General features: G+C 35.6%; 1 protein-coding gene across 4 annotated transcripts in view; it reads left to right on the top strand.

Annotated features, from left to right (window-relative positions):
- The first annotated feature begins 1,535 nt into the window (after positions 1 to 1,535).
- Positions 1,536 to 24,074, top strand: part of WDR17 (WD repeat domain 17) — a 55,565-nt gene continuing 33,026 nt past the window's right edge. The window contains exons 1-4 of one of the 4 annotated variants that reach the window (XM_071807690.1): positions 1,536 to 1,615; positions 18,297 to 18,448; positions 19,526 to 19,709; positions 21,447 to 21,677. In XM_071807690.1, the coding sequence (XP_071663791.1) occupies positions 18,326 to 18,448; positions 19,526 to 19,709; positions 21,447 to 21,677 (538 nt within the window). In that variant the 5' untranslated portion in view covers positions 1,536 to 1,615; positions 18,297 to 18,325. Of the gene's footprint in view, positions 1,616 to 12,790; positions 13,050 to 18,296; positions 18,449 to 19,525; positions 19,710 to 21,446; positions 21,678 to 24,074 lie in introns of those variants that run through there. The other 3 variants (XM_065837719.2, XM_071807688.1, XM_071807689.1) reach the window with 3 other exon arrangements.

Below are 24,074 nucleotides of genomic sequence, written 5' to 3'. Positions count from 1 at the left end.
CTGGAGACCAAATGTTTAGGGGGACAGATAAATGCCAGGGGTACATATCCATGATCTGAATGTAATATTTAGTACAATAATCTTGTAGTTTATAATTCTCAAAACATATAACATCAAGAGGGGAAGAATATTTTTTTTCACCTTATATTCTTTGCACCTACCTTCACTAAAACCTTTTGCTGGAGATGGAATGTAGTGCTGGTGGGACCATTTGTATGACCAAGTCCCTAATTCATGATTGTTAAAAGGCATATTGTAAAGAGGAAATGGATGCATGGCTCTGTTCCTTACCCTCTCTGCACCCGCTTCTTGTACTGGCTTTGGCATACAGTGTTTGGGAATTCTGGTATGACCAAGTATCTTTGTTATCATTCAAGATCACATAGATTAAAACTTGGCATAGGTTTCTAAGGAAGGAAGCAAATTCAGCAAAAATTTTCATGGACAGGTGGTGTGTGTTGGAGCTGTACACTTTCTGCTCACTAAATCATGTACAAAGTGTCACTCTCTCCACCTCTTCCCAACTCCTTCTACTAAAGAAGAATCTATTGGTAAGGTCAGGAATTACATTGTAGGACTGATCTCCTCAAACAATAGATTATTTTTATCCAAAAAACTGAGTAAGAAGACATTTTTTTCTTATTTGAGCATTCACAGATACCAGCTACAGTGGATGTAGTTAGTTTTAATGAAGTTAGTTTAATGGAGTTGAAGTTCCGCAATTCTTGGGCTACTTCCCGACATTGCATTGACACAAACACAGTGACAGTGATGAAGTGAGTTGAATCAGGAAATTGTTCTGTCTGCAAAAATAATTAAAGGAAAATTAGTTGTTCAGTAGACAATTTTCCATGCTGCAAGTCACCTTACAGCTGCACAGACAATCAGAGGAGGTAAGAAGCAGAAGAGAAAGATAATTGTCCAGTAAATGTCAGTGGACTGAAAGCCCACATGATGCACCTGATGACTCCAGGTTGGTGGAGTTGGATCCAGCGGAATGCGTGTTGTGACTCCTATCTGACGGGCTCAGTCGGCATGTGCCATGATAGTCTGCAGTTCTTTTCAGTCCCTCAGCGTGGAGCAACGGTCTCTACAACTGAGGCACAGCTCCAGCTAAATGGCTCAAGATTCATGTCATCTTCAAAATGCTTGCCTTAACAACAGCGTCGTCTGCGGGTATGAGGCCAGCGCTCTGCGGAGATCCTCGAATCACGTAAAAACTGCCCTTCCCTCCCGACACTGATTTCTGGTCCTCTCACGGTAACGGGGAAGGCAGATTGCTGCCTCTGGAAAACTTCTCCTCTACCAACTACCGACGCAGTCGAAACCCGCACGAAAGAGCAGAGCAGGGGCCGGGCTTCTTCCGCTCAGGTCACGCTGGCGAGGCCGTTAACGGGTCCCACAAGGCCGCGGAGCGACACGCGCCGATCGCTCTTAGACGGGGCCGGCACCGCCCGGCCTGTTGCTAAGTAACGCAGCCCCGGCTTCCGCCCGCCCGCGTCTCCCTCTCGTGAGCGCGCGGCGGGGGCGGGCCCGCCAGGTTGCCCGGGAGACGGGGCTGGTTTCCCTGCGCGGCGGCGGGGGCGGATGCGCTGTCGGTGCGGCGGGAGGACAGGTGAGGGCTGGCGGCCGCCGCCGGGGAGCGGGTCGCGAGCTCGGCAGCTGGGCCGAGCAGGACAGGACAGGACAGGACAGGAGGTCTGCCCGCCGGCGAACGGCGGCCCGGCTTGGGCGGTTGAGCCCGGTTGTTCTTCGCCCTGCGCCCACCTGCGGTCTGGGGATGGGGCGGCGCTGGGGAGCTTACGGGGTCTGGGCGGTTGTCCGAGTGTCCAAGAGTGGGCTGACGGTATTGTTGAGGTTTTACACTGATTTGGGGACATTTCTACTGTGTGCATATCTCTGTACAAACGTGCTTGTGTGGAAACATAAAATTGAGTGAATGCGGCGGCAGCAGCAGCCTTTAAAAGAGGCAATTTGCATGGAAAACGCTTTCTCTCCGTAGGGAGGCAGAGCTTTGGGCTTGTTTATGCTTCTTAGGCTTTTCCCAGCTGGGACGAGTGTGGAAGGAGGGAGCAAAAGCGAGCTTAGAGAATTTTAAAAAATGTTCAAGTACAAAAGCAAACTACAGGCTGAGCAAACAAAGCTTATGAAAACAAATTTAAGACAGCAGACGGCACAAATGAAGAACTAAGTATTTAAAGTTCTTTTTGTTAAATAAATTCCTCTGATATCTTCAGAGATGTCGCTTTACATAGAAATAGTCACACGACAATTTGAGAAACTATTTTAGAAGGCTTGAATCATGGCAGACATTGAATCAAAGTCTGAGAGAGATTATTAATTACTTGGAATGCTGTAGTAAATATAATCCTGGATTTTAAAGTCAATTAAGACCATAGTGTTTTTAATAATTGACTTAACCACTGTGTGATATAGAATGTAAATACTTGGAAACTTCCATTTCAAACCCCTGTTTGTTTCAAGAATATTTTTATCTTTCTGAGGGCCATGCACTCAGTCTTCAAAAATGTCCTGGGCTAGGGAGTCCGTTGTGTCTCTTCCTAACTAATTCTAGAGTTTAAGTCTCTTTTATGTTAGAAGTGTAGAGCTTTCTGGTTTTATGCCTCATTTAAAAATCTTTTAATTACATTATGCAGTTTCCTGCTGTTTAGAAGAGCATTTAGGGGGAAAAATACAGGTAAATAAACACATATAATAAACAATCAGATGTTTGTCAAACTTTAGCAAAGTAGTATTTTACTTGAGTTATTCATGGTAAGACATATTTCCCATTATTTTAATTTAAGTTCAAGTTGCTAACCTTTTCATTTCCTAGTTTTTCTGTAGTCCTAAAATAGGGGAAATTCACTTAGATTATGCCATTTGCAAATAAAGCCTTTCCTGATTAAGGGGACAACTGTATAGGTTACTGATATATTTTACAGTTTCTGTTAAAGAACAAGTGCCTTGCTCAAATCAGTCAAATTAACTTTGTGGTGTTGTTATTTGTGTTTTGCATATCAGAACTGTTTAAAAGCTTCAGTTAATACTGTAGCAATCTTTGGCTAATTGTTGTAACCCGTATGAGACATGGTGATCTAAAGAACTTGCATATGGAGTGTGTGTGGAGTAATACAGATAAAATGTTTGCATTAAAATATTTTAGAAGTATTGTTTTACTTGCTGATTTTTTTTTAACTTATTATTCCCCTTGATGAGATATCTGCTGCCTTCTTCCATCTCTGTTTCAACAAAAGTGTCATTCTATGAATTCTGTTATGCCAAATCTTTGATTCATGTGGTAGCTCTGGCTATTTAAAGGACCTATAACACATGATAAATTTGTAATTTGGTCATCTGCTATGAGGAAAATTTCCACATAGCAAGAACAACATAAGGAAGTCTTCAGTGGGTTTGACTAATGGTCCGTTTAACTCGGTGGGCCAGTATTTTATTTCTCACAGTGGTAATAAGAGATGATAACTTAGGGAAGGCTGTACTTCCTCCTCTGCAGTCTGTGAGTCAGAGTTGATGTGGACACTAAGAGTTAGTTCAGCAAATCCTGGTGAAGATATCATGTAATTCACTAGTTTGATATGTAAGGCAAAAGATACATAGCACAAGAAGTAAATATCAATTTAACATTTGTATTATAGCAACTGGCTATGAGAACTGAGAATTTGCAGTAGGGTATGGGCAACTCAGTGACAGAGTGTTCTTCAGGCTAGCAATTTTTTATGGTAGCAGCTGAGCTGTATTCTGGGCACTGGGGAAGGATGGAAGCTTTGTGCAGTTTTTTTTTCTTCATTTAAGTTACATAATAAATATACCTTGGGTGAAGCCGCTGGGGTCATTTTTTCATCACCCTGTACTAGCACAGGTTGGAGAACTTGGTTTTGCTGCTATGTGTGGTATTCATTAGATTAGCATTAAAGGTCTGTACAGTTTTGCTGACTTTTTAAAATGTTATTTAACACTATCCTATACTAGCTCTCAAGGCAGTATGGTCATGAAGTGTGGGAACTTGTCTCTTCCAGTTCTTTCTGTCATTTGTTGGTGTTTTCATTTGTGGTGATGACCTAGACTGTACTGTTGTCCCTGCTAAGGCTCCTGCTAAGATTTTTTTTTTCATTTAGGCTACTTTTTTCAGTTTTATGTGGGAAGCTGTGTGTAAGCAGACAAGCTGATAATAATTTGCATCTAAAATCTTCATCAGTGATGAATCTATTTGGTGTCCAGTGTCTAATTTCTATTTGATGATGGGGGATCCCCAGCTCATGGAAGTAGTTGTTTGAGTCAAAAAGTATTAATGTCATCTTTTTTTCTTGAGCTCTATATTTGGTGAAGTTAATAATGCCTTTTCCCTACCTCTCTTTTTTTTTTTTTTTTTCCTTGATGCTTCTGCTGACTAGAAATTTGGTTCACGCACAGGAGCCTTCATCTACTTTCCAGTCTATGCAGCCAATTTGAAATCAGCTACTTAGCCTGTATGGTATATTGATTTAAATACCACTTCTATATCTCTAGTAATCACTAGCTCCTTCCATCATTTTTAAAATACTGTATTTAAAATGTTTAAATCCATTTCTCTTGAAAACACTAACCAGAAGTAGTGCATGAGTGCCTGGTATAATGGTGTTAAGCTTCTTTGTGTGTTGAAAATAGCTTTCCTAACATACTGTACATTTCCTCATGGCCACATCCCACTGATGGTTCATACTTTTCCCATGGTTTATCACACTCAGTGTTTGATTTTGTAAGGATTTGTTCCTCTTTCTCTTGTTGTTGTGCTAGAGTTGTGTATTTTTTACTCAATTTCATAGTCTCTTGAAACCAACCATCTTTACTTGCAGGTTTATCTCATCCCTTCAGTGCATATGTTTTGAGTTCTTCTATTTTGTTTCAGTCTTAGACATAACTGTTTGTATTTACTTTCCACATTAGACAACCTACTTTTGCTTCTTACTCCATAACCTCTTTCTTAATGAGTCATAAATTGACTAGTGTATTGATAGTCTGAACCCTAATCTCTTTGATTTTGACTTTCTGTATTCTCTTTTGCAGTCTGGTTAAAGAATCATTTGGAGTTTTCATGAGTTTATTTCCACCACCCCACCCCCTCATCCCTATGGGCAAATCAAGGTCTAAGAGCACTAATACTACTACTATTTTAATTCTCTTAGCTTCCTTTTCAAGTTGTTACCTATTTTCTGAAAATACTTGTAGTGGGAGACTGATACTGATGCAATGAAAGATGATATGTCAGATCCCATAGACCAATTTCAATGCCGAGAAAGAAAAATTAAGACTTCCACTTCCAAGTGTGAGGTTAGTGTTGGGAAGAGCTCTGTAGTCATTTGTTAACAACCTCCAGAACATTTGTTATACTAACATGCACATAGGGGTATCCCATTCACATTTCTGGAGAGTGGAGTACAATCTTGATGAAGTTAAAGAGGTTTCTTTTATTAAAAGTGGTTGTGGTGTATGGTTTTTTTCGGTTTCTTTTTGCTTTTGTGGTTATTGGAACACAAGTGGCCCTTGAAGTGTCTGAGCAAAACTGTTAAATTGACTGCTCTGTAAAAATTCTTAGGGCAGAAAAATCTCCATGTTTTAGAACATTATCTGGGAGAGAAACTATTCAAGATTTAATCTGTTTTTACAATAATGACTTTGGCTATTCAACCTCTCCTAGCTCACCAAATCCATTCACAAATACATACAGATGATGAACAGCACAGAGACGTGACCAAAATCAGAGCAATTTTAACTATTACCTTGAGCTTCACACGTGGAGAGAATTATTTCTTCTGGTGTTGTGTGTTTCTTGGGTCATTTTTTTGTGTGTGGTTTTTGTTGTTTATTTGTCTATTTGCCTACTTTCAAGTTATATTTTCTGTGGGCTTGTTTGTGTTTCAGGTGCTAAAGCTTTTTTCTGCAAAGGAAAGTCCTTGGTATGTTGAGCTAAATAGACTGAGGATGTGCTTTTGTTATTTCTTATATCTGCCATAGAAATGTACTAAAATATAAATTAAATAACAAGTACTATTATCTTAACATCCAAATCAGCAAAATATAGTTTAAAAATATTATTAAAGTGTGTACTTCAAAATGAATTAATTATCATTGCAAATAGGGGTTTACAATATTACAACACAGATTCATTCATTATAATCTAACGTGCTTCTGAAGAAGTGACTTACAGTCTAGCTAGCACAGATAAATCCTATAAGTGTGATACCAAAAAAAAACCATGCAGCATCTTTCTTGCCATATTAACTGTTTGCTGGCAGACTGAACAGTCTTTTTTTTACAGAAACTGGGGCATTTCACGTTTGAGTACATCCTGATTTTATACATGTAGTGATTATGAAACTGAGCCAAGCATTTCAGTATAGGAATAGCTTTATGAATAAGATTGTAATTTTTCTCTATGCATATGTAGTGTGCCATTTTTGTCTTTTTTGACTAAGGAATTTGAAAATCAAAGTAGTATTTTATTTTCCCTTTTCTTAAATGTTGTATGTATTCTTCACAGAATTTGAATGGAAGCATTTGCTAAGCCATAGTAACAGTGGTGCTGTATATGTAGAAACATACTTATTTTTTTCTTAAGAGATGTTAAAGTTATTTTCTTAAAAAAGAAAAAAAGACTATGAAAGTTTCACTGAATTTATTTTTTAGGATCTGATTATGGATTATCCTTAGGAAGATACGTGATCAAGTTCAATCCACTGCTATTGTTGGCAGCTAGAGCCTAATCTTCTCCTGATACAGCTCAGTCTTAAAAGTAGCTATACTTGTGTCCTTGTGCTCTTATGGGAAGGTTGCCCTAAAGTCTCATCTCAGTGCAGATCTGGTGATGATGATGATGCATATCTGTTACTAACACTTTATCCTAATCACTGTGAGGTGGTCTGGCTACCCTGTATGTGATCTTCTCCTGATAAATCTGTGTAACTTGTTGGGAAAGAGAAAATGAGGGGAAAAATAAAAAGGACAACCATTTAGAGCCCTGCTTATGTTTCTTAGTTTGGGAGGAGTAGGGGAAATCTCATTCTTATCAGACCTCATATGACATAAGATCACTGAGACATGAGTTTGCTCTGGCATTATCATATGATTGCTTATTGCACAGCCTTACTGTAAACATTGTATTTTAGGGGTTTTTTTAGGATATTTAGGATATTTACATGCTATACATTCTCAAAGTAAAGGTTCTTAAAGCACTAATTAGTAAATAAAACCTGAGGCATTTTAACCGGTTTCTTTACTATAGATATTGATGTAATGAATGTACATAATGCCATTATGAAAGTAATAAATTTAAAAACTCCTTAAGTCACAGGAGTATAAAAAGTATTTTGTTCTTGGGATTTTTTGTTATGTGGGGTTTTTTGTCATGGTATTAATTTTGTTAAGACATTAATTTCTATAATTAATTTTGTGGCTTCAAAATGTGTCAAAAGAGAAAATACAAAGTTATAGCATCTTAATCTTTAGCATGTAGTAATTTGGTAGACAATTTTTAGTATTATGATGGGATATGTTATGAAATAATGTCTACATGGATCGATAGAGAATGAATTTTGTCATAGAACTGGGTGCAGTGAATCTGGAGACAAGCTTACTAAACTACCAGTTTCTATGAAATGTAGATATAGTCAATTGATTGAAAATCATTCTTAATTTTGAACCATGCTTAATACTACTGATACATGGCAAGAATACATCAAACCTGTCTTTTTACAAAAATGATACAGACAGATGTCTAAGTATTTCTCTACATAAGAGTATCAGCTTGTTCATTCCAGTGGCATATAAATCATTATTTTTAGAGGTAATCTTTTATACTTTGTTTTCTAGGTAAACTACATATGTATCTTATATTTAGGAATATGTTTTAGTGTGTTGACATTGCGGCCACTATACCCTTCAGCGTATCTGTTCAGACTCTTTTAAGGTCATGTATTTGTAGAGAGAAAGGCAGTAGCTTACTTTCATAATAAAAATATACCTGCACTGAAGCATCCATAAGTAAGATCAAGTTTGAAGAAGTAACATCAACTTTCATATAAAATACTAGTAGAAGATAAACATTGATTTTGTTGTTGTGTTTTGGTTTTGTGGGGTTTTATGAGGTTTGGGGGGTTTTGTTTGTTTTTGTTGTTTGGTTTTTTAATGTTTGTTTTGTTTTTTTAGTTCTTGACCTTTGTAGCACTGAACTCTAACCACACGTTGTAATGTTTCAATCCTAAAGCATCACAATATACAACACGACCTCCATTTTATCCTTATGGCCAACACGACTCATTCTGTCGTGCTCTGTGTTCGTCTTATTGCAGGCAGATAAAAGCCCTACTCCTAATGGAAAGCCTCCCTCAGATCCAAAATAAGAGATAAGGAATAAAAACTGCACATTTATATGAAGGGGAAAGAACAGAGTCCGTGGTCCTGTATTGTCCAGCTGCCTCCATGGAGTTGTAGAATTTGGCCTTCTCCCAAGCATTCTGTCTCATTTATATCCCTGAGACACAACCTCAGCATGACAGCGAGACTTCATGAGGGCTGTGGACAGCCTGGACAATGCACTTGAATATGTGCTAGTCTGATTTGTGGATGCGAGAGGTGTTAGGCATTGTGAAATGACCAAGAACAGCATTAAATCTAGAATGCTATTTTTGTATGCTTTGAGTTCGCTTATTTTTCGTATAACTTGCCTTTTAAAAAGCACATGGCGATGTAAAAAAGCTTTTTGACTTATCTTGAGGGTCTCTTCCAGCCAAAATGATTTTATGGTACTGTAACTTGTAATGTACATTGATAATACTATTCTTGACATATTCTTTATTTACATCTTTGTTGTTACATATGCATAACAACTTGAGTTTCTAAAATGTAGTTACTTTACCAGAATTGTTCCCTTTAGGAGTTAAGTCCTGACCCTGAAAAGTAAAAAATGATTCTATCACTTGCTGAAATGAGAACACCTACTTCCAAAGGGAGGATTTTGAAATGTCTGAAGCATAGGCTTGATCATAGAATCATAGAATATCTTGAGTTGGAAGGGACACATAAGGATCATTGAGTCCAACTTTGTGCTCCTTGTAGGACTACCTAAAACTAAACCATGACTAAGAGCATTATCCAAATGCTCCTCGAACTGTGACAGGCTTGGTGCTGTGACCAGTTCTTGGGGCAGCCTGTTTCAGTGACCAGCCATCCTCTTGGTGAAGAACCTTTTCCTAAGGTCCAATATGAACTTCCTCTGACACAGCTTCATGCCATTTCCTTGTGTCAGCTCAATAGTTGAACAATTGTTTCTGCATGAGATGAATAGAATATGTTTTAGCTTTTTGTTTCCTCTAGAATATTGCTGATAGATTTATTGGACGATCTGTTGTAAGACTGTATACACCTTAAAGATATCCCTCTTGGTCTGATCTATTAAAATTCATTACTAACATTCAATGCTTGAACAAAAATTCAGTTTTTTGACTCTGACACCATATTTCATTTTGTTATCCCTAAAAGTGAGAACAAAGAACTCCTAAATAGATGTACCAACTGGACTTTAGCTTAAGTACGTACTAAGTTATTTATAAAATCTTTAATAAAATTAACCTTAATCACAAAAAAATAAAGGATGGAATACTTTGAGATTTTTCATATTTTTATTGTCATATTTAGGACATGGAGTTTCATTCATCCTCCACTAGTGTATTGTTATACCTATAGTATAATTTTTCCAGCAGTTGGAGATTAATGATATAATAAGCAAATAAATATAACGAACCCATGGTGTGTTTGCAGCTACTAGTCTTTTTTTATTTTCCAGGTATAGTTTAGCATAAAACTTTTTCATTTACAGGTAATTGTGACAGATAATTTTTAGTAGTATAACTTCTGTCCACTATCCTGTGAAGATATTGATTACATCTGTACCTTTGAGCTGAAGATACCACAAGTTTATTGAAAACATTAAACAGTATCCATATTGATTTAACCCGTGCTTCCCTGATGATCCTGAAACTAAATGTGAATCTTGGTGTTAGCCTCTCTTGAAAGACTCATCATTCTAGCACGTTGGTATTGAGACTAAAAAATTCAGTTTACATATGTTGTAGAACAGCTATAGTTGTGAAACATAAATTTTTTACTGTTGAACTACATGTAATATGTTGCTCAAGATGCTGGGTGATGCTATCTGCCCTTAGAAAGAGACAGGACAGCCTGAAAGCAAAGCCTTTCCTGAATTAATTAGTATTAATTTATTCAAAATCATGATTTTTGGTTTGTAACAAGGAGTAATAACATGGATATGATTTGTTTAGCAAATTGTAACGTTTTTGTTCATAGATGTGGTACATCAGTAACATTTTCATTATTTAATCATAGACCATGGATATGGTTGGGCATTTCTTCAGCTTTATCAAGATGTCATGAAGATGATTAAGGGAGTGGAGCATCTCCTGTATGAGGAAAGGCTGAGGGAGCTGGGTCTCTTTAGCTTGGAGGAGACTGAGGGGTAACCTCATTAATGTTTATGAATATGTAAAGGGTGAGTGTCAAGAGGATGAAGCCAGGCTTTTCTTGGTGATGACCAATGATAAGACAAGGGGCAATGAGTACAAACTGGAACATAGGAGGTTCCACTTAAATATGAGAAGAAACTTCTTCATAGTGAGGGTGGCAGAGCACTGGAACAGGCTGCCCCAGGAGATTGTGGAGTCTCCTTCTCTGGAGACATTCAAAACCTTCCTGGACACATTCCTGTGTAGCCTCATCTAGGTGTTCCTGCTCTGGCAGGAGAATTGGTCTAGATGATCTTTTGAGGTCCCTTCCAATCCCTAACATTCTGTGGTTCTGTGTGATGTTGGAATTAATCCTGTGTTTCCCATATATTTTATGAGACCATGCAATTCTATGTACCTTGCATTGTTTATGTTTGAGCCAAACTCTCAGAGGGCAAACCACAAAAAAGAAATCTGCTAATCTGGGAATGCTACTTCCCATAAATATAGTGGTTGTCTTGATTTAAATATTTATTTTTTTGTGTGAGTGTTTTTTTTGTTTGTTCTGGTTGGCTGCATTTTTTTGTTCGTTTTTGTCTGTGGTTTTGTTTCATGTTTTTTTGTTTTGTTTTTGTTTGGTTGGGTTTTTTTACCCCCTTGGGCATCTGTTATGGTTTAACCCCAGACAGCAGTTAAACAACATACAGCTGCTCGTTCACTTCCACCTAGTGGGGTGGGGGAGAGAATCAGAAGAGTAAAAGTGAGAAAACTCCTGGGTTGAAATAAAAACATTTTAAAGCAGAAGCCACACACTCAAGCAAAGCAAAACAAGGGATTCATTCACAACTTCCTGTTGGCAGGCAGGTACTCAGCCATTCCCCGTCATGCATAATGATGCTTTGCAAAGACAAATGGAATCGCTCTGAAGGTCACCCCCTTCTTTCTTCCCCAAGCTTTATATGCTGAATGTAACATCATATGGTATGGAATAGCTCTTTACCCAGTTGGGGTCAGCTGTGCCCCCTCCCAACACCAGTGTGTTATCAATGTTCTTCTCCTACTAAATCCCAAACACAGCACTATAGCAACTACTAGGAAAAAAAAAAAAACAAACCTCTGTCCCAGCTGAAACCAGGGCAGTGTCATAGTTTCTGAGTAAGAGGTTGGAAAGCAGAAGTATTGCTGCTTTTCTTTATTTCCCTGCTGTGTATTTGAGAAAGTAGCTTGCTTTTACAGTAGCCTTAATGGAAACTATGTGTGCTAAAGTACGATTGATAGTGACACTGAATTGTTCTTTGGAAATGGTAAGTAATGTTGATCACTAGCTCCAGTTTAATATCTGGTACTTACAGCTGTTCTTTTCAAACTTTGCTTTGTTTATATCTTGAATGAACAATTGAATTCACAGTCTGGCTTTTGCATTTATTGTAACAGCTTGTTAATTCAGTACATTTTTGTGCTCGGTTAGGCTGAGGTTGTCAGAGTTCTAAATTTCTTAAGAAACTGGGGCTTTTTAGGTCTCCATAATCTCTGTTGAGGATTTGATAGTTGTGGCAACCATGCAATCGGGAAGAGTTGTATAGCACAGCTGATGAATTGTGCTGCTGCAGTACTGAATTGTGCTGTGAGAAATACGGTTTTCATTCCTCTTTTTACCTCTTGCTTTTATTGGTATAATGCACTATGAAATTTGACATGAATCTTGGGAGCATACAAAAAATGGATAATTAGCTGCAGAAGGAATAAATACAGTCAGATATGCAAAACTCTCACAAGGGAGAAAAAAGAAGCAGATGCATTCTGATGAATTAGTGAAAATTGGGCTTTTGAAATTTCCCAGCCAGTGCTGGTGGCTGTAGTTGAGCCCTTCAGGCTCTGCTGGCTGTGAACAATGGAGATACAGATCTTTACTTTTACTTTTAAAGATTTTTAAAAAAGAAAGATGTTTGGCACTGGCAATAATCGTGGCCCCTCCTACTGTGCCAGTTGAAACCACTTCCTACCTAACCAGAGCATATCACTCCCTGTGATTCTGAAGGTATTTTACATTTCAATACAAGCTTTCATGCACTGAACTGTATTTCTTAAAGACAGTACCTTTGAAAAAAGGGAAGATAATTTTTTAGGAGACAAATAAGAATGACTCTAACAGCACCTCATTTTCAGAGCTCAGACTTACTGTAAAATCGTGCTTGAAGCACTAACCTGCTTTAATTTAAAACATTGGAATATATAATCTAGTAATGAATTGTTTTACTGTTGATTTCTGCTTAGCATTTAAATTGCTGCTGAAAGTATTTCAGATTATATATTTATTAATGTAAAGATTATTAATGTAGAATCATATCATAGAGTTTGGATCTGGTCTTGGGGTAGTTTATTGTAGTTTTGAGTAAATTTTAGCACTGGACTCATTGTACTTACATGTGTTCAGGTTCCGTGTTTTTTATTTCAACTGTGCCTTCTGTCATGGCTTGGATGACTTATATTTCTCACTGGTTTGATGAAGATGATTGGTATGAAGGACAACAACGAGTAAGAATTGTTTAAATTAGTACTGTCTCTTTTACTTCCTTTATATTTTACTTAAGATGCTGTTTACTATATTACTAGTACCAACAGTAATATTTCCATAATGGTACTAAGAAGGTATTTTTAGTAGTTTTAATGAGATCTTGAATCATAGATAAGAACATCTAAAATGAGTTTTTTGAAAATTAATGTTGCTACCTGGATAAAGGATATTGAAAGTTGAGTAGCCACTTATTTGCATTTTTTAGGTTACATAATGTAATTAGTGGTAGTTCTTTAATATGTAATGAGATAGAAATCCAGCATTTAATTTTATCGTAGTAAGAGGAATTAATATACTGTGCATGGAGTAAACTAAAATAACTACAATTTGGGAGATATTAATTCACCTAGGGTCATTTCCAAGTTGTATCTTGGATACCTGAATATTTTTATTAACATTTTTCCATGGAGGAGTTGTTACTATAGCAACATTTGCAGGATATCTTGTGTGGTTGTGTGGTTGTGTGTTTTGTGTTTTTTTTTTTTTAGTGTTTATTAACTGCGTGCCTTGGGCAAGCTTTATCTGCTGCCACTGCTTTCATAGATTTATAATGGGAAGTGTATTTAAGTCACGTTTCTTTCACTTTAACAAGCTCCTTTATGTAACCATATATTTATGTAATTTCTATTTCCCATTTTGATAGTATGTTCACAGCTTTAGAATCAGAATGCAGGAGATGCTACTGAAACATAAGAGCCAGCAGCTGCTTTAATTATATTATTGTATATTGGCAATGCCAGTTATATGCTCGTAAGTGTTAAAAAGCAGCAGATTTTAATACTTTTCCACTGTTCTCATGTTACATGTCACTCATGACATGAATGTTTCAGAGGTGGAAATATCTTTCAATAGCTTCTCATCAGGGATTCAGTTGTGAGATGTGTCAAGAAGTAACTTCATCCAAAACCAGAAGTGTTGTCTGTAATTTGCCAGCAGAAAAACAATCTTCAGGTGATTGTGATAGCACTGAGTTGGAAGATGAGAATGAAATTCTTATGGAGAGTCTTGGATGCTTTACACTGAGATTAGACTTGGTTGTATGTACTTCTTTGTATTACATTCAGTACCTGAAAACTAGATGTCTGCTGGCATTTTACTAGCCAATGCTCTATAAGTTATGGTTTTGTTACCACTGCTATGTGTGATGTCTTGGGTTGATTAGGTACGTAGTTCAATATTCCAGGTGATGTATTATTAAAAATACCAGCATTTACCTGGGCTCTGTTTCAAACTCTAGTATTTTGTAATGTTACATTGTTTGCCTTAGGTTCTTTAAGCAGGGTGTCTATGTTGGATTAATATATTTGTTTTAATTTCAAATAAGTGTTTGTGCAATACAATATCAGTGTCTGTAAAATACAGTCTCAGGCTGTGATTTCAAATCTAAACTTTTTCCAAACTTCAGCCAGAGGTCCACAACATTTGTAGAATTTCTTCCCTTGTGAAGCCAGAGATGCTGTGATTAAATCAGTTCAAGTAGTATTTGGCTCTGGGTTTATTGTGGAGGTTTAAAATGTCTGTGAACTCTGGTTTAACTCTTGTTTGTTTAAAATGATCTTTCAAATAATAGTGTTCTGTTCCTAATCAGCATCTGGATAACTGAATGCACTGATTTTGAACACTTGCTAGGTTATTGAAAGTTCGGAAATGTAATTTACAAATGTTGGATACAAGAGTCTAGCTCCTGGTGGTTTTGAATAATCTTCCTGAAATTCAAAGCCTTGTCCAGGGCAGTCTCGTCTTGCCTCTGATTAGTCTTCTGATTCTCCAGAAGTCACAGATGGTCTGTGTGCTGTGAATTGGATACAAAAGTGGAAAAATCCTTTCTAATTTTTGCAGAGAAGCATTCAAACTCTCTGTCTATACTGCTCAGTGGTAAGCTATCAACCAACTTGACATTTTAACAAGTGGTAGGCTACCTAGGTTAAATCCTGCTGAGAAATATGAAGGGCTTAACCTTTGACTAGAGCAATACTTACAAAACTTACATAAACTTACATAATTATTCTACATTGTGACCATCATGATTAATGTAGTTAGTCTTTGCTTATCTTTTGCTCAGAAACAGTTTCTTGCAGGAGTGTTTGTACAGTCTGAGTAAGACTAGAGACCTGCATTATTAACTGCGGTTTGATTTTCCACATCAAGAACTGAAAATTCTTTATAATTTTGTGGTATACTCCACATAAAGTAGGAGGAATTTTTGTTTAGAGGTTGTAGCTCAACTGGTATTGAGATATCTGGTTCTTAGGAAATTATAACTGACATATGACACTGCCATCTATTTCTTTGTTTCTAATTTTTTTTTTCCCTATGAAGCTTAATAAAAATCTGTGACAGCTGCCAAAGTTTTCATAGTGTTAGATTTCTTCTCATTATTTTGATGTACTTACTTTTCCTTTTGAGAAGGTATTGGTTGTGCTTGATGTGCAGATCTCTTGATAATTAAAGGGTGCTAAGTGATGGATTTTTAAGCTGTTATTATTCAATAAATATTGTTGTTGTACAGTTGGGAAATACAACAAACAATGAAATACACTGAGTAGCTGAAGCAGAGAAAAAAGAGTTAGGTAAAAATTAAAATGGTGCCTGTTAAAGAGCTGCAGTTGCCAGGCTACTGACGCTGCCATTTGAGCATTGTGTTGCACCACACACACAGTCTTTTCTCCTGCATCCTTTAGTAACTGTATTATTCTGTGAACATCAAGGTTTAGTTCTTTCATCTGTCAAGTAGAGTGATTTTGCATTTTTGGGAGCAGCAAGGTATTGGAATGAACGTGGGAATCCTTAAGTGGTTTACAAAAAATGATACCTATGCTAAGGTAGGGATTATTAAGTTATTGATATATAGCCATGTCTATGTATCTAGTCCATTCAATTATTTTTAAATAATATTAAATCTAAGGCATACAGAATTTCGGTTTAATGTTTTTTTGGGGGGTTTGTTTGTTTGTTTGGGGTTTTTTATATATTTAGCAACAAGGAAGGACTTTGAATGTTGCTCCTCATGCCAATTGGAAAGGAAAAAAAAAAGTAAAAGTTTCTGTTGTCCTTCCTCTGCCTTTCATCTCCTTGGAAACTGTGGGTGTCCTTTGATACCTTCTCCAATGTGGTATATGTCTTGTACGTGCACAATTTTTTTCAGTGTATACTTAAGAGTCCATTGTATAAAAATGCAACATGTTTGAAATCATAAATATATGTATTTATTCAGTTATACTGAACTGGATTTCTAATTTTCTGCCATTTTACTCACACTATTCTGATGAATGCTGCTTTCTCCCTTGTAGCGTAAGTATGTTCAACAGAAATCTATAGAGTCTGAAAAGATCTGCAGGAAACTGCTTTGATGCATGATGCTTAGAAGACAATAACAGTCAGTATGCCATAGAATTGTGATTTCTTCTTCTAGATACCATTGTACTGCATTTCGAAGCAAATGCTTCTTAATATTAACAAGTTTAAACCAGCAAACATTAGTAAATGAAGTGCAAATTCCTTTCTCTAGTAAAGCTCAGAATATTTTACGTATGTATTTTTTACATATGCTTAAATAGAAAAATCTACATGAAGACTCAAAGCTTAATAATGCTTCTTAAGCATGGATTATTAACTCAGTGAAATAATGATGTATCACAAAGCAGCATTTTTCGTCCAATTGTTGATCTTATTTAGGAGACATTTTCATCTGAATATCAGACTTTAAGAAAAATATCGCATTGTCAAAACAATGGTTGGTTTAAATTAAACTTGTGAACGAGGCTTCTGTTGGTGGATATCTTCTAAAAACATATTAAAGTTACCTTTTGTCTTTAATGTAAAAGTAGACCAAAGAGAAGACAATTTTTACTAAACAGTAAAATAACATTAAATGGCAAAATCAGAAATTTGAAGTCTATTTTTTGTCACGTGGTAGTGATGATGATGATGATTCTTTAGATACAAAGATAAATTTCTTTCTGTGGGATTCATATAATTTGTGACATCAAATGGATTGCAGATGAACTGCAAGGTGATGCAATTTATAGAACTGTTCCCTCTAGAACCTCTAATTTGCTTCTGAAGTCAGGAGAATTGTTGGCAGAGACAGAAAGGAAGTCTAAAAGCCAAAGCACTTGTCTGCAGCAGAGCTCTCTCTTGCAACTTGTTTTTCTGTACATTTCTGTTGTGTTGTTGTACAGTCCAAAACATTCAGAGGGTAACCATGGATGTTTCATCTTCTTCAGGCATTTAGAACTCACCCAGAACATTTAAGCACTATGACTGCAATCAGTGTTACCTTTGAGATGATCGGTCCCAAACATTTGATCTGATCCTGATTTTCTGCTAAAGCAGCATCCAAAATAAGCTTTTTTTTTTTCTTTCACTCTTTCCAAAGTGAAAGAGGGAGACATTCTCATGGAGGTTGCTTCTTATATTTATTCATTAATATTTATCTTCTAAGCAGATACCTCCCAAGCACATAAGAAAAGTGGAAGATAAAATCGATCATTTGACTTTATTTCATCCGTTGCATTTATGCATTAAAACAAATCGTTAATATTTGTATAATAAGATTTTTGTCAATATTGACTGATAGATTCCATTGGATACTATAGGTCACTGTAACTATACTTGTACGAAGTTTTTCTAAATGCGCCTTAATGGCATTCAGAAAAATATTTCCCCCTCCATACAGTTGATAGCAAGCAGGTAGAAAGTGATCTGTAGCCAACATATCTCTCTAAAGCTGCTACACAGCATTACAATGCATAACCAACAGTTGCTCCTTTAAAATACTTGATTGTGTTTGAAGTATTAGCATATACTTTATTTTGTCCAGCTGTCTTTGTGGGGGATGAAGGGAAGAAGAGGGCAGAGAGGGCATTGCACTGTAATATAGAAAGTGTTGAAAAAGACTCCAGAAGAAAATGAAAGTGATCAAGAATAAATCAAGATGTATTCAAGTTTTCATGTGCTGTTCTCGCCTTTTTTCCTCCCAAATGGATTCCTGTGAATGGTATTAAAATCCCTTTCTTGTGTAGCACTGAAGCCTCTGAACATCTGCTTGGCTTTATTTTACATGCATTCATTTGTGCCTCATAAACACAAGATGTTGCTGTTAAAACTTAAATGTTAGCTATATTTTTATGGTACATATGTATACATTATTTATCGGAACAAAAATGTATTATTCTGTTCTTTAACATTCTGTCATCTTGTTGTAGTTTAATGAATTTCTGTTTTAAAGGCAAAAATGTCACAGGTTAAACAAGTGGGACTTTTAGCTGCTGGATGTCAGCCTTGGAACAAGGATGTATGTGCTGCTAGTGGAGACAGATTTGCCTACTGTGCTACCCTTGCTATTTATATTTATCAGGTAAAATTATTTTTATTTAACAGACTAGTTACATTTTTACATTGTTGCCTGTCTCACTGTGAACCCTTTCAATAAATGTTTCTACAATGCTTTCGAAAGTATGGTTGCTGCTGAGATGATGTCTCTATAAAGCTCAATCTACCATTCAAGATATTCCTTCCAAGTTATTTTTTCTCCTTGTTATAGCTAGTGCAAAAGATTGATGTAAACTTTGTTTGAAGTTGTATGTGTCAAGAATTATTCTTGAAAGATAAGCTCTCAATCTAGCAAACACTTCAGATGAATGAAATGCAGTGATAGGAAAGCAGGTTCTGAGAGAGAAATTAAGTAGTTCCATGGTTTTATTTGAAGCTGTAGTGTAAAAGTAATCTTTTTGAAGTAGTTTAGTCTCCTGTGCCAAGCTGAGGATTCAGTGGCCCACCTTTCCTGGATTTGTAACAAGTTATTAATTTCTTCATTTCTGAACTGCTCAGCACCATGAAGGTGGCAGTTGCTATACATAAAGACCTAATTAAAAATGGAAGTGCTGTGTTGTGGAATTTTCAGACTGGGAAATATGTCAGGAAATAAAGGATGTGCTTTTTTAACCTCATCAGTTATACTACTAGTAAGACTAAAATAAACAAAATTTACTGTGTCAGGTTTGGGCATTTGTTGTTTTTTTTTTTAATATTATTTTACTAAGCGATTTAAACAATTAGGAGGATTTCAAACTCATTTATGTATTCTATCCTGTTTAACCCCTTGCAGGTCACAAAATGATTGTTGCCATGCCTAGAAAGCAATTTAAGATTGTGTTTAAATGCAGTTAATAATGGAGTATAATAGGTAATAACCAAAAAAAGGATAGATTATGTTAATACTGGTTGTGTCAATTGAATATTTGACAACTTTTCTGTCCAAGTCAAAGGTATGAGAATTTAATTTACTGAGATGTCAGGTACTGACAATTGTTAAATCCACTGCAAATTCATCTCGAAGTCTAAAACTGTTATATGGACTGTTCTCCAACCCAACAGTACTTAAAGTGAGTTTAGAAAACATGTATTTCTAAAAGGAATTTTACTTTTTGTTTAGCTGGATCACCGATACAATGAATTCAAGCTCCAGGCAATTATGGCTGAGCATAAGAAGACAATCACAGCCATATCTTGGTGTCCGCACAATCCTGATGTGTTTGCAAGTGCCAGTGCAGATAGTTTAGTGGTTATTTGGAATGTGACTGAACGGAAAGTTGTGGCCAAGCTGGACAATACAAAAGGTATTTCAGACATGTTGATCTATTTTATCCATACAGCTTTTTCATCCACAGGTATCAGAAATACTTGATATAGAGTAAATTCTAAGTAGTTTATAGGCCAGAGGTTAAACAATTGCCTAACACAATATTCTTGTCAGATTTTTTTGCAGTTCAGTTTAGAAAATAATGGTGGCATGTTTGAGTAAATTGCTCTGAACCATCTAGTAACTGGTAAAGAAAGAGGTTGTTCTTTTTTTCTAAAGTACTTGACCAATTAGTGAACTGATTTTGCCATTGCCTTCTTGTTGAACAAGGAGAAGGGAAAAGAAAAAACATCACTGTATAAAAGGATAAATAATTAGGCTTTAAACCTTCTGTGTTTTCATGATAACTTCATGGAAGTGAAAGCAAATAAAATGTAGCCTTCAACAGATTGATGTATAAATTATTGGTGAAGCTGAAAAACAGTTTTTGTTTAAATACCCTAATTCTTGTTTACTTGCATGTTCTCTCAGGACTTGAAACTGCTGATTAGGAGATTGTGATAGAAGTCTAAGGGTTTAGAATTTTGTGTCTGTCACCTTTCCCTGCCCAGTTCTGATTCATTCCCTTCAGTCAAACCCTATTTCTTTTCTTACAGTCAATCTCTGTCAGGTGTCCTTTACTCTTACATTGGCATTCTTGGAAAATAGGTACAACCCAAGAACAGCCAGTATCTCAGGATATCGTAAGACATTTCAGGACCTGCTACACTGTTCTTTCCAGACCACTTAGGATACCTCTGTACATCTTCAATATCCTGCAAAATGAATAAATAGTAAAAAACACATTGATTCAATCTATTCAAACAGGAATATTGTATCAGATTATGCGTTAATATAAAAACTTACATTTATTTTTCAGTACATTGCCTGTTTAAAAAAACTTCAGCCAAAAATTACATGTTAAAGATGTGTTATTATTAAACTTTTTTAAAGCTGATTTGCTTTTAAGATAATATGTGTAAACCTCCTATAAATGCTGCTTTTACTGTCTTTGATACCATCATATTAAATTGTCTACATACAAACAGTTTTGAATTCTTAGCTTGAGGAGTTTTTCTTACTGTCATTTGTTCCTTCAGAGACACACCATTAAATTATGAGGTTAATGATAGCTGGAGATGTTAAGGTTGAAATCCTTAAACTGAAATGCCTAGAGTTAGATGTTAGACAACTGAATTTAAACTGGCATATATCCAGAAGGAAGCTATTGAGAGTTCTCTTTAAGAGCTAGCTTTCCAGTTTTGTCATAAATATCTGCCTCTCTTATATTTATCTCTAAATTTCATTGTGTTTTGCAAAAATAGACATTTTAAAGTTTTCAGTATTTTTTTCCACCTTAGTAGCAAATAGCTTACAGTAAAATATAATGGTAAACAGAATTGTAAATGGGTGAAAGTATTGTTTACAGGATCAGACTTCTTTCATGTGTGAAATCATCTTTGACACTACTCAAGTATAAATATCATAAAATACAGTCCATCAAAGTAGCATTAAAATAATGTGGAAAATGATTCTACTTTCTGCCTATGGATATGTGTAATTTACTTTTACACCATAAGATGTTCACACAATTATCTAAATTTCAGTCTAATAGTTTTTGTATAGAAGAATAGTTATTGCTACAACTTTTCAAGGCAGTTGCTGATACGGAGTCAAGCAGTAATACACTGAATTTCAAATCCTGGTTCTTATAAGTTTTACCTGTATGTTTCAGGAATTCCTGCGTCACTTAGCTGGTGCTGGAATGCAGGTGATGCAGTTGCATTTGTGTCCCACAGAGGTCCATTGAACATTTGGACTATCTCAGGACCTGACAGCGGGCTAACTGTACACAGAGAAGCACATAGTTTCTTGTCAGACATCAGTCTGTTTAGATGGCATCCAAAGAAAAAAGGAAAAGTAGTATTTGGACATACTGATGGAAGCCTGTCTATTTTTCAACCAGGTAAAAAGTGATATGGTAAAATATTTTTATAAATATATATTATTTTTGTCTGTATGTGTGTGCAATTCTGTACTTTTTTCATTTGGGCTTTAGAATGTGTGTACTTACATAAAACTTGTTCTTAGTTTATAGTATTCCTATTCCTTCCTTATCACAAAAATGTTTTCTAAGATACAGAGCACAGAGCGTTTTCTCTGCATCTTTTCTCTTTTTGTAGACAAGATAACATTACAATTTTCAACAAGTACAGTAAACTAGTTTTTTTAGGGAATAATAACAGCAATGGGCTTCTTCTGAATTATACTTCCCAGCAAATTTGTTCTTCTGAATGAACTGTCTTGAATCTTTCACTTGGGCTCTTACTGTGCTTGCATTTTTTCTGGAGTCTTACTGCTTAAAATTCTAGAGTCCTCTTCATTTTTGTAGGTAGAATATCATGTCACACTTCATATTATCTTCATGAGATTCTCTTCTGTTAAAGACTATATGGGACAATATTTGTTTGTCTGAAATCCATTGAGCATATGTGTGCATATGTTATGAATTGTCCTGTACTCTGCTAATGAAGAGATCTTGTTCATAGGCTAACTTGAAGCTAAAATTTAGCTCTCTTTTATAAATAGTTATATGGATATCTGCATTAGGTGGACTATTTCAGATTTTTTGACTACTTTTTCCTCCATTAAAAACTGATTTTTCAACTTTGTAATAAAAATTGTTCTGTAAATGTGTTAATTTTACATACCGTTATGCTCCAACAGCCATGAAAAATTTATTTTCCCTCAGTTCACTCTACAACGTCACTCAGTATGTCACAGAGAAAACATTCCCTTGCTTCAGTAGTGCTGGCTGAATTAGTATTGGCATTGGGAAAAGAAAGTCAGTTTTAAAATCATAAACTCTAAATATGTACTGAACTGAGACTTCTCATGAAATTTGTCTAGAATGATTCCAATATTAGAACAGAAATAATGGAAAATTGATTTAAAATGTCAAAGTCATATTCTCCAAACACAAATATAATACTGGTTTAAAAAGCTAGCAGTAGTGGCAGTTTTGTATGTACCGTGACTCAAGTTGGTATCAAAAATTTGAGTACTGAAAATTATCCATTACTGCTGGGGTAAAACCTACTAGCATCAGCTTGAAAATTGAATTTATCACAGAAATTTTGCCTCTCTCTCTGTTTAGGATAGTTTTTGTTGTTACTCTAATATTATGCTTATTAAGATAATTTAAAAATGAGAATAAACTATAAAATTTGTTTCTCATTCTTAATTTGCAGAAGATTCTTGGTTTCCAAAAGAGAACTAAGGAGTTGGAAGTTTATACACAGTTGGGTAAAAATTTTTGTCAGAACTTTCACTGAAAATCCAGGATTTAAGTAGTGCAGTTTACTTGTACTTAACAAAATCTTTAGAATTGAAAAGAAAATGTTGCACTTCAGGCTTTTAAAAATGAACCTTTCAGGTTTTTATTTTAAAACTGTTTAGAATTTCACTTTTTCAAAATTATTCGAGAAAAGTAGTACACTTTCTGTTGGATGATATTAAGTATTTTTTAAACCTGATCACACTTCATTAAATGCATGTAAAAAACTTTTTAGTCAAATGGGTTTGTTTGATTTTTATGTAACAAAATAATCACTGATCTGCAGAGGTCCGCTTATAGATTAGTGGTCAGAATTGAGCAGAAAATTTTACTGTGTGGGATAAATTAGGACAACAAATTCAGATGCATTCAAGAACAACCACCACTAATTGAAATACCATAGAGCTGCTGTTCAAAGCCCTGACCTGCATGCAATAAGAAATTTGCATATTTCAGTTCAAAGGGTTATATTCTTGTAATTAAGACAATAATATTGGAGCAATCATAGTTACTTTGAAAGAATGCAGACCAGTATTAGTTTTCTTTTAACTTGCTTTCCGTACATTATTAGAGAAGTATGAAAAATTTGTTTAGATAAAAACTTAGATGTGTTTATGAATAAATCATGAAAATTTTGGTGAACAGATAAATACATTAAAACATGTTTCAAAATTAGCTAATATTGAAAAATTGATTGTGTCACTGTAAGTACCGTTACTGTGGTTACACTTTTACAAATGACTTTAATATGTATCAACATTCAGATGTGCGGTTGGTGCGAAAGTAATTGCGGTTTTTGCATTGTTGAAATTTGCCATTGGCTATTGGAATACATTAGTAAATAAATGTGGTTATGCTATACATCATTTTAATGTGCTTTTCTTGCTTTATGTTTTTTTGCTACTGAGTTATTACTTGCTTTTTATTTTATATCTACTTTGAACTATGGAAGTGATGTTAAACAAAAAGCAAATTCGAGCAATTTTCTCATTTAAGTTCAAAATGGGTTGTAAAGCAACGGAGACA

The sequence above is a fragment of the Patagioenas fasciata genome, chromosome 4 (assembly GCF_037038585.1).
Source record: "Patagioenas fasciata isolate bPatFas1 chromosome 4, bPatFas1.hap1, whole genome shotgun sequence".
NCBI classification, from domain to species: Eukaryota; Metazoa; Chordata; class Aves; order Columbiformes; family Columbidae; genus Patagioenas; species Patagioenas fasciata.
Note: the sequence above shows the minus strand (reverse complement) of the source record. Positions and strands in the feature narration are given on the sequence as shown.